This window comes from Xenopus laevis, chromosome 1S (genome assembly GCF_017654675.1).
Source record: "Xenopus laevis strain J_2021 chromosome 1S, Xenopus_laevis_v10.1, whole genome shotgun sequence".
NCBI lineage: Eukaryota > Metazoa > Chordata > Amphibia > Anura > Pipidae > Xenopus > Xenopus laevis.
Window position 1 is genome coordinate 41,741,767 of NC_054372.1, and position 13,656 is coordinate 41,755,422.

Genomic DNA, 13,656 nt, shown 5'->3' on the forward strand with positions numbered 1-13,656 from the left:
TTAGACTGGTCCTGATTTTCCTGTCTCCTGCTCTGTCCTGTCTTCCCTATGCTCCCTGAGTGTGTTACACTTTGCCTGCTCTTTGCACCCTGTGTTTGCCATACTCTGCATGACCTATGATCCCAATGGAACATAAGCCTGGTATTTGTTCTGGGGGTTTGTTAACATTTGAAAATTGTTGTTAGGGGCCCCTAAGGTGTTTAATCATATGCTGGGGTACTGTATTACACACAGGGGAGGAGGAGACATATGGATTTATGGGTAGGTCTTAATATGACAACTTTTTTCACATATGAGTGGCATCCCTGCCGGTGCCGGGACAAGGTAGTTTGGCACCCTAGGCAAGAGTTTCAATCAGCGCCCCCTGTCCTGCATTACCATTTACCTCCTTACCATGATGGTTTTTAAATAAAGAAAGCAAGAAAGTGTACAACATTTTTCCATTTATATTACTGCCCCCTGTACCTGTACCAGCAAGCCCAGCAAACATCCATAATACAGCCCCCCTGTGCAAGCAGCCATCCATCATACTGCCCCCCATACCTGTGCCAGTAGCCATCCATCATACTGCCCCCCATACCTGTGCCAGTAGCCATCCATCATACTGCCCCCCAATACCTGTGCCAGTAGCCATCCATCATAATGCCCCCCCATACCTGTGCCAGTAGCCATCCATTATACTGCCCCCCCATACCTGTACCAGCAAGCTCAGCAGCCATCCACCATACAGCCCTCCAGCAGCCATCATATTGCCCCCAATCTTTACCTGTGCCAACAGCAGCCAAAAATAAATTTGATCCACCGACTGAGTGACCATGATTACTGAAACAAATGATTAAATAAACGCTTGAAAAAAAAAAAAAAAGAAAAAAAAAACCCCATTAAAAGTGCACGCCTCAATGATGGCGTCCTAGACAGCCGCCTACTCTGCCTACCCCTAGTTCCAGCCCTGATCCCTGCACTGAGCACAAACCATTTGGTTTTTTGGTGTGCTATTAATGTGGACATGGTCTTGTGGTAACATGGGTGTGGTTTAAAGTGGGTGTGGTCTAAAAACAGTAAATGGCTAACACTGGCTTCTATTATCGGCCCTCCACCATGTAGATTAGAAAAATTCCGGCCCTCTGTATCATATAAATTGGACAGCACTGATCTAGGTTGTGTTTACCAATATCGTCATCAGTCCTGTCAATTGGATCTTTCTCCAAACAGTCTCTGACAATGTCCCTGCTCATTAAAGGGTCAGAGGCTCTTTCAATATCTTCTTCATCATCATCATCTTCTGAATCTACAGCAGTCTCTGGTAGCCCACTCAGGTCCATATCTCCTGGCTCACTCTCTGTGGCCTGCAGAAAAAAAAGAAAAAAATGAGCAAAACAAACAAAGGGAAAACAAGACAAGAATGTGAACCTTGACTATGAAGTTTCTGGATTTGGCAAATGGTAACAAATACAGCCTTCTCATTGCCACCAAGGACAAATAAGCTTTAATTGTCATAAATTAAAACTTTGGTTTAGGAGGGTTTAAGGGAAATGGCACAAGAGAAGATTATTTGCCCATGATAAATCTCCTCTTGCTAGTTGGAAAACATGTGACACTTGGTAAAACATGTGACACTAATTTTTCCAAAGTCTCCTGAAGTTGCTTTGCCAGGAAACTTCAGGCAACTTTGGAAAAACAAAGTGTTTTACAAATATGTTTTACCATTGGTGATTTACATTATTTATAATGGGGAAGTTTGGAGGAGATTTTTTGCCTGCCGAAGAGGAGATTTATTGCGGGCGAATAATCTCCTTGTGTGTTATTACCCTAAGGAAGACTCTCTTCGAGATAAATTATTTAATGGTTACAACTGTCTCACCTTAGAATAAGCATCATGCAGCTTGAATAATATATCTATATACCTCCGGGGCAACAAACTGGGGCTAACAGTATGTATAGTTTTAATTACTAAATAACGGAGCATATTACAAATAATTCATTCTACCATTTAAAATGTTATTTTTGAAACAATATTGCATATTTTTTTTGTTGCAATATTGGTGTGTAGGCTGCCATTTCAGTCATTGTACCTGGTCATGTGATTTTAGAAAGAGCCAGCACTTGACAATGGTTTCAGATTGTTTCTCCTACTCAATGCAACTGGAGCAGCCGCAGCATGAGTTGGAGCTGTTCTCATATCTACCACTACTAGGTGGGGCATTTGAGCAATGCAGGTGCCAGGGAGCTGTTATCTTGTTACCTTCCCGTTGATCTGATTGGCTGCTGGGAGAAAGCAGGGTGATATAATTCCAACTTGCAGTAGTAAAAAGTGACTGAAGTTTATCAGAGCACAAGTCACATGGCTGAGATGACGAGATCCTCATCGTGAGACCACGATCTTCTCGGAACAATCGTACGAATTTACATCAACTAAAAAGACCAATTTGCCAGGAAAACAAAGGGGAGCTGCCTGCTTGGCCCTGCAAACATTGATAGATTGCACTGGGACCGACAAAGATTTTTTGACCTGGCTGATCAATTTCCTGACAGACGTTGGAAAAATCATAAGATGTACGATCATTCGAATCCCACTAACCGCAAGATAATTTCGAAGGATTGGTCAGACTTCCCTAAAATCGGTCGTTCGGCAAGAAGAATCATCGCCTCTATGTGGAGCTTATGAACAGGTACAACCATTGCATAAATTTCAAAATATAATGTTGGAATTGGAATCTGTTTGCATATTTGAAAAATTGATTCCAATGCAGGATTCTGCTGGGGGGCCACTATTAACTGATACATTTTGTAAAAAAAAAAAAAGTTTTTCCATGACAGAATTCTTTTAAACGTGCCTATTTGTTAGTATTGAATTGAACTCTGGGATACAAAGAGGCAGCAGCAGTACTAAACTAGAAACGTTTATCCAATAAGACCCCAATAAAGAATCGAGTGCATGAGAGTTATGTTAATACTCACCTGCAGGGGGATTCCCAAATCAGTAAAAATCTGTGCTACTACAAATCTGCATTAACATGGAAAACGATTAGTAAAACAGAGCCACTCATTTATTTTTACAAGCGGGAACTTGTTACTGCTCGTAAAATAAATAATGAGCAAGCTCCCCCCCCATCCCCTTGTAAAGGAACAATGACAAGTTGAATTTGGAAGCAAGGTAATAAACATTGATTTATGAAACTTTTGTACATGCTTCACTCTTGTCGGCTAAAGCTGGACCTTGATAAGTGGAACGTGGCAAAACAATGCCACTAGTGAACAGGTTGTTATTTTATTTCCTGCAGCATGCTGAGCTTAAGTTGAAAGCACAAGGTTGTAACACTATTGTACCACTTTAATTCACAATAAAATAATATATACATTGAAAACATAATTTACAAAGGTCTGAATTAAAAATAACGTTGCAGTGTGTTTTTTCCACATGTATTCAAATATTCAAGTCCACATTTATGGAACTAGAAGAATAAAATTATTTGACTTAGCATGTGATGACGCAAGGAACTTCAGTGCAAGACTAATGGGAACAATTCAACCTTTTTTATAATTATTTAATAACATTCAGGACCACAGAAGGCTGCTTGAATTATTGCCACTGTCATTCAGAACTTATTAGCATGGCTTCTCTCCCAGATGTGGCTGAAGGGACCACGTTACAAATGACTATACTGTGGCTTATGCTACAGTGAAAGTTTTAATAAAATATGAGCGTCTAATAGGAATATTGTAGGAAAGTGATGAGTGTGACACTGGGCCCAGCAAGGACATAATGAAGCGACATTCAATTTGTCTGCATTAATGTAGCCTCTCTTAGCTGTCACGCTGAATAAACCGCTGCTATCACTTGCTGCTCGGTAACCACAGGAATAATCTCTTGACAGTAAAAGTCAACGGTGGATTAAAAAAGTGAAGGAACATGGGGGGTTTTCTCTTAAGGACCAAATGCTGTATGTTTTTATCCACTTTTAAAAACTGGGTCGGCCTTTTCAACATCTTTGCATATGTGCTCTGTTTCCACCAATATCTCAGTCTGTAGGATTGCATGGACAGATAAACTGGTACATTCAACGGAAATTAAAATCTACAGTAAACAGAAAGATTTACAAATAAAACTTCAATTTATTGTTCTCCCATCCAGGCTAGATGCATTTGTGATACAAGCAGCAGTCTATCCTGATATCTTTCTCATGACTTTACAGCAATGTGTATACAACATTGTGGGTTATTTATCACCAAATCTTCTAATAAATTGCAAGTTGGAATTTCTATTAGTTCCCTTACTTTAAAGGAGAACTATATATACTATGTATATAACAACATAGGTCTCTATAAAAATATATTGCAGAAAACAATTCATATGTAAAACTCTGCTTCATGCAAATAAACCATTTTCATAATACCGGTATGGGACCTGTTATCAAGAATGCTCGGTACCTGGGGTTTTACGGATAGCAGATATTTCCGTAATTTGGATCTTCATACCTTAAGCATTCTACATCTATGAAATCCTGTAAACATGAAATAAACCCAATAGGCTGGTTTTGCCTACAATAAGGATTAATTATTTCTTAGTTACTGTTTTAATAATAGAGAAAAAGGAAATTATTTTATTATAATGTAGTCTATGGGAGACCGCCTTTCCGTAATTTGGAGCTTTCCGGATAATGGGTTTCCAGATAACAGATCCCATACCTGTAATGTACTTTTTTGTGCCATTGGGTAATCATATATAGAAAATTGGCATTTTAAAAAATAAGTGTTGTCCCCTGGGAACCTAGGATTCACGGTGCAAACAAACAAACCAAACATGTTAGGTCACTTGAGCCAATTAACAGACAGAGTTCTATATTTGCTTCCCACCCTTCTTCATGTTACACTTAGAGCTGCAGTATTTCTGGTCAGGTGATCTCTGAGGCAGAACACAGACCATCACTAAATGGTGGTTCAAGGCAAGAGATGTAAAAGGACAATATTTACTTATATATATATATATATATATATATATATATATATATATAGTTTGGTAAGATTCTTTAATATGCCACTAAGTTTGATTGATTTGATCGGTTGCTTAAGTATTAATTTTGGGGTATAGTTTTCCTTTAAAAGAGATTTCCACTTATTATCATGGTTATTCAAATTATACTGTCAAAGTAAATGGCTAATTATGTTCACAGTTTGTCCAATAATCTAATTCATATGATTCAGGGGTCAACAGATAAACTTGGACCAAGAGCTACCTGCAGCAGGGATAGGGCCACAGGGGGCCGAAATCAGACCCTCACTGCGAGCAGTATTCTCTTTCTTCTTTAATGTTCAGAACCATTGAGTCAGCATCAACTTGAGCACACTCGTTGGATTTCGGCTAAGAAAGAAAAGACTTTGCATTTCGCAACGAAATTTACAGAGTGTGTTGGAGCCGACACAAGGGTTTCGGACAGGAAAGAAGAAGGAGGCTACTGCTTGTGGTGAGGAGCTGAAATCATCCTGAGGATTTCAGATTCGTGTGGCCCTAGCCTAAGAGCTTCCACACCAAAACTGGCTCTTTTTAAAAAAAAATGTATTGAAAGATGAAATGGGACCAAACCTAATCACCTGAACCAAACATGTATGGTATCTATTATCCAAAACACTACAGGCCTGGGGTTTCCAGATAAGAGGTCATTCAACAGTGGTGTAAAGCATACTACTGAAATGAAATAAATCTGAAACCATCTCGAGAAAATTGAGGAAGCCTTGGCTTACATCACTATATTTTCCCCCCTGCAATCTGATCACTATGGTTAGCAATCAACACAAACGTAATAGTGTGCTAGCTTATTGGCTACCATTAGCTGGGAAGAGCCGACATGCAGCCCAGATATTCTTTATGCATCCTTGAAGCCTGACCTTGTCAGAAGCAATAAGGTTTGTTTTGATTTCATTTGTTGTAATCTAAGTACTCTTGCTAACAGTAGCAGTTGGCTTGTGCGAGGCAATAAATGATTGTACATTTTCCTGAAGAGGCTTTCCATCCCGTTTGGATTTCTTAGTCATCAAGATGAATTTATGGTATTTTAGTAACCATGAAGTGCAATGAACTAATTATTACAGAGAAAAACATTAAAAATGCAATAATGGTTTAAATAAAATTATATGGCAAAATGGCTTCTTCAGAACTCTATTCATACCTGTTGCATGTTTCAAGATAAAAAATACTATCATACCTGCATATAAGATTTTTTTTAAACTTATACTGTTGTCCCATTTATCTGTAATGTTACTGGTACTGTTGTTCTATTTATCTGTATCATGCTGTTTTTAAAAGCAGTGTTAAATAAAATATTCACATATAAACTGCAAATATCTTGCTACACTCACTGTATGTCTCAAGGTCCACAGTGTAAATTGTCCTGGTCATACCTGAGTTTTACCGAACAGCCTACATAGCAATATTCAGTATATAATTATTCTAAGCATTTAAGCCTCATCTTATGTTGTCACTAGGGTTGCCACCTTTTCCGGAAAAAATACCGACCTTCCTATATATTTATCATTTTTCCCTTTTAATAAAGTGATGATGACAGGGGTAGCAGAAACATCTATTTATAAATCTACCAGCTGGGTTATTTTATCCACATATTAATTAGGCAAGAGGGGACCATCCTTCCCATTGATTTGCTGCCTGTCATACTAGCGGGCATCTCTTCATTGCAAAATCTTGTGTATTACCAACAGATAACTCCCTGAGAGCTGGCTAATCAACCATCATTTTTACCGGCCAGGCCGGTAAAATACCGGCCAGTTGGCAACCCTAGTTGTCACCATGGCCAACAATTATTTTCAAGGACATTTAGGCCTTACTTACTTAATCTCCCTGCAATTCATGCGCAGAGATATAGATAATATACTCTACAAGGAAGGGATCCATTGCTTCAGTTTCTCTGTTATAACATAATCCACTGCTACTAAAATTGCACTCTCTTTTTATTATTTTAGCAGCAACTTCTGATCTGGCTTTAATTCTGTTTGCACACTGCAAGGATTGTGACATTTTGTCTTGTTAAATTAAAGCTAATGCTGCAAGGAAACCCTGAAGCCGGGGGCTGTGCAGGACGATCTAACTATTCTATGTCAAACAATTGACATACAAAATTCAGTGGAAAAATGAATCTATAAAAAGGTCTTTTACATGCTCATTGCAGAGAAGCAATAGAAAAGCTAATTTTATTGTTTATACAAATTAAGAATGGTCCGAGAAACTATTTTAATTACAAACAACTGCACTTTTGGTACTGCCGTTAAATCTTGTGCTAAGATTAACATGTGATGATGACAGGGGTAGCAGAAACATCTATTTATAAATCTACCAGCTGGGTTATTTTACCCACTTATTAATTAGGCAAGAGGGGACCATCCTTCCCACTGATTTGCTGCCTGTCATACTAGCGGGCATCTCTTCATTGCAAAATCTTGTGTATTACCAACAGATAACTCCCTGAGAGCTGGCTAATTTATCTCATAGAATATTCATGAGGGTTTCCTGTTAATCAGTTTTAATCCGTTATAATAAAATGTTTTTACCCTAGAAATAATAAAAAAGAATTCAACGGTCATTAATACAAATAAAAAAGATGTTTTTTGTGCCAAAAACTTCCAGTAATTTTAGTGAAGGGTTCATAAATTATATGCCCATTAAACTGTCTGTTCAGCGGTTTAAGTAAAACAAGCTTCATCCTACACAAATTTCGTTTGAAGGCACAATATTTTGGCTTGGTATAACTACAGAACCAGATGCCAAGCACAAACTTGCCATAACATAACTTTTATGCATCATTAAATTGTTGCCAGAAAACATGTACAGGTATGGAACCTGTTATCAAGAATGCTCAGGATCTGGGGTTTTCTGGATAATGGATCTTTCTGTAAATTGGATCTTCATACATTAAGGGTGGTGGCACACGCTGCTATTCTGGGAGATTAGTCGGCCAGCGACAAATCTTCTCTTCTTCGGGAGACTAATCTCCCCGTAATGCCTTCCCGCCGGCTAGAATGTGAATCGCCGGCGGGATGGCACTCGGATCGATTCGGCTTTCCAAAGTCGCCCGAAGTTTCCTCCTGAGGCAACTCGTTGGCGATTCACATTCTAGATGGCGGGAAGGCATTTCGGGGAAGATGACGAGATTTATTGCTGGGCAACTAATCTCCCTGGATAGCAGTGTGTGCCACCAGCCTAAATTTGAATTTGAATCAAATTGCAGCTCGATCCTATTCACCCGTTTTTTAAATAAATTGATTTAATACATCTCGATTGGTCTTTTTTTTTGAATTTCGAGTTTATGGGAGTTGATGGGAGTTTTTAGAAACTCCCGGTAAACTCGAAATTCAACCCTTGATAAATCTGCCCCCAAGTGTCTTGACTTGTCTTTGACACTTTTTTCCAGTTCAGTTGCTATCAGATTGTTCACCATAAACAAAGACTTTTTCAATTGCTTTCCATCTTTTATTTTTTTACCGTTTTCCGAATATTTAAGTTTAAAGTTTAATGTTTGTATCTCTAGAGTTTCAGTCTGGCAGCTCAGTGATCCAGGAGCATCTGGACTGTTACAATTTGTTACATTTAGTTGATACAATTACTTGATCCATTTCTCAGCAGTATCTGTGGAATATTAGCAACTATTGAATTAATTCTAACAGCTGCCTTTAATGAAACTCAGGGATTCTGCTCAGCAGGGACAAAGATAACATTTGTATCAACTAAGGGTAAGGACACACGAGGAGATTCAGGGAGATTTTGTCGCCTGGCTACTAATCTCCTTGTCTTTTGAGCAACTATCTCCCTGAACTGCCTCAGCGTTTTTCCCCATAGGCTACAATGAAAAGTCGCCTGCGCTAATGCACACACGGTGATGCGTTTTCAATAGTTGCCCAAAGTTGCCTCAGTGAGGCAATTTCAGGCAACTATTGAAAACGCATCGCACTGTGTGCATTAGCGCAGGCGACTTTTCATTGTAGCCTATGGGGAAAAACGCTGAGGCAGTTCAGGGAGATAGTTGCTCAAAAGACAAGGAGATTAGTAGCCAGGCGACAAAATCTCCCTGAATCTCCTCGTGTGTCCTTACCCTTAATGTATCAATTTAGAACAGTTAAAGAGTCAGCGACCCCCCCAGAGCTACTTTAAAAGGTGACAAATAAAACTTTACTCTTCAATATTAGAAAAACAGTCACAAATGGAAAATAGAAAGTAATTGGAATAAGTATTTATTTCCGGTGAATAATCTGAAACCAACTGAACTGAAAAAAGTGTTTGGAGGTGAACAATCCCTTTAAAAAATATTTATGTCAGTAATCTGAGTTTGTGCTAATCAATATATGCTATATAATACTGGACTGCCAAGAGGATGGGACTATATAATTCATAGAAACAAAAGTCATATCCCCTACACTCACACACACCATTGGATTAAAGAACCTTAAAGGACAAGGAAAGTCTAATGAAAAAAAAATTAAATCATTGGAAAGGCATAGCTCAAGTGTGGCTATAAGTGCTATAAAATCTCCTACTGTATATTTGAATCTGTGTGTTAAAACTCCACAGTTTATAAAAAAAATTGCAGAGTTACAGAAAAATACATCCCAACATGGTTGCTATGGTTATTCATGATGAAACCAGGAAGTTATAGACCAATGGCAAGCCCTTTTTACTCATTCCTGCAATGCACTGATCAGTGTGTGTCTCGCTACTATGCCTGCCTCCTTCCCTGGCTTGTCTTCAGCCTTTGGCACATCACAGCACATATCCCATATTGTAAGCAGCTCTGCAGCCCAACAAACATCCCTCTTAATGACGTATGGGGCACAAACGTGATGGCCACAAAGGAGCTTAAAGGAAAACAATACCTCCCAAAATGAATACTTAAGCAACAGATAATTTACATCATATTAAGTGGCATATTAAAGAATCTTACCAAACTGGAATATATATTAAAGTAAATATTGTCCTTTTACATCTCTTGCCTTGAGCCACCATTTCATGATGGTTTGTGTGCTGCCTCAGAGATCACCTGACCAGAAATACTACAGCTCTAACTGTAACAGGAAGAAGTGAAAGCAAAACACAGAACTCTGTCTGTTAATTGGCTCATGTGACCTAACAAGTATAGTTTGTTTGGTATGTTTGTGTGCACAGTGAACCTTATATAACCTGGGTTGTTTATTTGGCCTGGAAGCAACCTGGGAATTGAATGCACCCTAAAAACAAGTAACTGGTGTGCTGCAAGAAGAAATCTTGTTGGAGACCAGCAAAGACAGTTTTGGCAAATTATAGATGTTCCAGTATTTCGACCCCTATTAGCCTACATTTTTAATTTTATAAGACGGCGACCTTTCTTTCTGACAACTTTTGGTTATGTGGTGAACTCTGTTCAGCATCACTCACAATGACAGGCAGTGCTTGCAATACAACAACATGAAACTTTATCAGATACGTTAATTGCTTGACATGAATTATGCACACATGGCACTTAGCACCTAACAAAAGTCCACTTCACTGCTGACGCCACTTGCTTGGATGTCCTTGAAAATCCAAATGCTTATTTTTACTTATGACCCCACAAGAGCAAGAAAATTGTGTTATCCTGCATAGCCATATACATCAAAGGCAGTAAAACAGCTTGACTGCCAGTATCTTAATAGTGATAATGTAGTCAAGGTGAGACACACGAGGCACTACATCAGTTCTAAACTAGAGAGGAGAGACGCATATATCTATCCTCCATGGCCTCTCACTATTCCTTATTCAGGATTTCTGTATAACCTGTACAGAACAGAGCTGCTTCTACTATAAGTTTCTGGGGCAAAATTAAATTGCCCAGGAGTACTCCCAATATCTTCCTTTTGCTTTCAACATGGCCACCGTTTTACAGTAAGAAAGCTGATTAAAGTGCTCAATAAATTAACATTGCTTTTTACTGCAATTGTTTTTAAAGGTATATTATTGATGTTCAGTGTCGGACTGGGACACCAGGGGCCCACCAAAAACCCTTAGACCAGGGGCCCACCCAAACACCTTTAGACCAGGGGCCCACTCTAAGTATTATTTTCTTCCTTTCCTTAGTCAACCTCTATTCTCCTGTTCTGTTTTCTTTCCATACTATAACATATTATTCCATCTGTTTAGCCTCTTCTCATAGAAAAAGGGAATGGCCATGAAATAAGCCAAATATATAGAAGCAGGAGGGCCCACTGACACCTTGGCCCACCGGGAGTTTTCCTGGTATCCCGGTGGGCCAGTCCGACACTGTTGATGTTTCATAAAATGAAATTAATGGCAAATAAAAACAACTGATTCCACATAGATTTATGTATTTATTAAAGAGAACAGAATACTCATTCAAACTGTGTACTGATGCAATCTTAGATCTGTGTTTTACACATTTAAATGGTAAAGAGAACGGGGGAATTTGTGGAGAGCAGCGACAACTAGGAAGTGCTGAATGGAAAGTGAAAGTAATTGTCTGCCCCGCCTCTATGCCCATGGCATAGAGGAGTGGCAGACAATATTTGATTGACAGCTGAGATTTAAATGAGTTTACAACATCTATGAATGCTTTAAAAAAAAAATAGAAATTGTATTTCATGTTTAATTTGAAAAGGACTTTTATTATACAGATTTTTGTGTCTGGGTGACAGGTCCACTTTAAGGTGGCCATACACGGGCCTATAAAAGTTGCAGACAGATATACAGTAGGCAGCTTATTGGCCCATGTATGGGACCCTCCAATGGGTTTGTCCAATTCATATCTGGCCAAAAAAAGGGCAGATATTGATCAGACAGTTCTGAAAATCACTTCGGAGAGAGGACTGCATCAGTACATTGATGCTGTCCTCATCCAACCTCCTGCATTCCTCTCATTGAGATCCGATCATTGGGTCTACAATTGGAGCAGCCCAATATTGTCCACCTCAAGGTGGGCACATCAGGGAAAGATCTATTCGTTTTGTGGATCCTTATGTGTATGGCCACCATTAGTGTTCATTCAAGCAGCAAATTGCACTTGTTTGTCCTTTGTACATGTCTTCATATCTGTAAATAATCCCCTCAAATTTGCAAATACATCTCCTTCAAAAACCTTTCATACTGGGCCAGTGTTACAGTTGCAAAATGTTATTGTTTGTTCGTTGAACATTTCATTATTATTGTATTCATAAAATATATGTCATAAGTTTAAATGGAAAGTATATACTTCAAAATTCTAGAACAATTGCATCAGTTTTGCTGCTGGACCACTTTATAATAAACAATTTGAATTTATTTGAGCCCAAAGGGAAAAAATCTAACCGTATAAAGAGTTCCTTTCTTATATGTGCCTCATGGCACCCTAATTTTTTTTCTACATATTGTTTAAATGCCATTTTCTTGCCTTATTTTCTAACTGTATTTTTCATTATGAACACCATGAAATGCTGAATTTGAAGACATGTAATAAGAACCAAAAAGCAGAGAAAGAACATGTGCAAAGGAGGAGGGTCTCTCAGTGTGGCTCTGTAAATGTGAATAGAGGGATAATGAAACCACTTGCTAAGCCAAGAGAGCTAATGGACCTTGGCTAATGCATAGCTATTTCTTTTAGACATCTGCCAACTTCTTCCAACGGTTCCAGTGCAGGAAAAAAAAAACGTCATTGCTCTGAATACACTAGGAAGAAGTGCTCTTATGGTCCTGATCACAACAGTAATCCTTAAATGATTTAAATACCTAGATATTGCATAAAGACTATGAAAAGGATAAGAATAATGAATGATTACATTCACCAGTTCTCTGAAAGTAGATTAAAATTTACTGAGGAGTGGGTGGCATTTTGTCTAGCAACATGGGAAGGCAACATTTACCAGCTTTGCAAAAATGATGTATATATTATACACAGTATACACAAGTCTTTTGTATCAATTAGGGTTAAAGGGATACTGTCATGGTTAAAAAAAAAAATTTTCAAAATGAATCAGTTAATCGTGCTGCTCCAGCAGAATTCTGCACTGAAATCCATTTCTCAAAAGAGCAAACAGATTTTTTTATATTCAATTTTGAAATCTGACATGGGGCTAGACATTTTGTCAATTTCCCAGCTGCCCCTGGTCATGTGACTTGTGCCTGCACTTTAGAAGAGAAATGCTTTCTGGCAGGCTGCTGTTTTTCCTTCTCAATGTAACTGAATGTGTCTCAGTGAGACATGGATTTTTACTATTGAGTGTTGTTCTTAGATCTACCAGGCAGCTGTTATCTTGTGTTAGGGAGCTGTTATCTGGTGACCTTCCCATTGTTCTTTTGTTTGGCTGCTGGGGGTGAAAAGGGAGGGGTGATATCACTCCAACTTGCAGTACAGCAGTAAAGAGTGATTGAAGTTTATCAGAGCACAAGTCACATGACTTGGGGCAGCCGGGAAATTGACAATATGTCTAGCCCCATGTTAGATTTCAAAATTGAATATAAAAAAATCTGTTTGCTCTTTTGAGAAATGGATTTCAGTGCAGAATTCTGCTGGAGCTGCACTATTAACTGATTCATTCATGAAAACATTTTTTTTTCCATGACAGTATCCCTTTAAGTCTTGGCATTAGCCGTAGTGCAGAACTTATTTGGATGCAGCAAGGAAGTAGGAAAGATTTGGTATCCCACAGGCTGTG

At 38.6% G+C, this 13,656-nt stretch overlaps 1 protein-coding gene across 8 annotated transcripts in view; it reads right to left on the reverse strand.

Moving 5' to 3' along the window:
• Positions 1-13,656, reverse strand: part of LOC108706643 (rap guanine nucleotide exchange factor 2) — a 211,349-nt gene that overhangs the window by 35,222 nt on the left and 162,471 nt on the right. For all 8 annotated transcript variants that reach the window (XM_018243232.2, XM_041579535.1, XM_041579538.1 and 5 more), the window contains one exon: positions 1,169-1,346. In XM_018243232.2, coding sequence (XP_018098721.1) covers positions 1,169-1,346 — 178 coding nt within the window. The remainder of the gene's footprint in view (positions 1-1,168; positions 1,347-13,656) is intronic.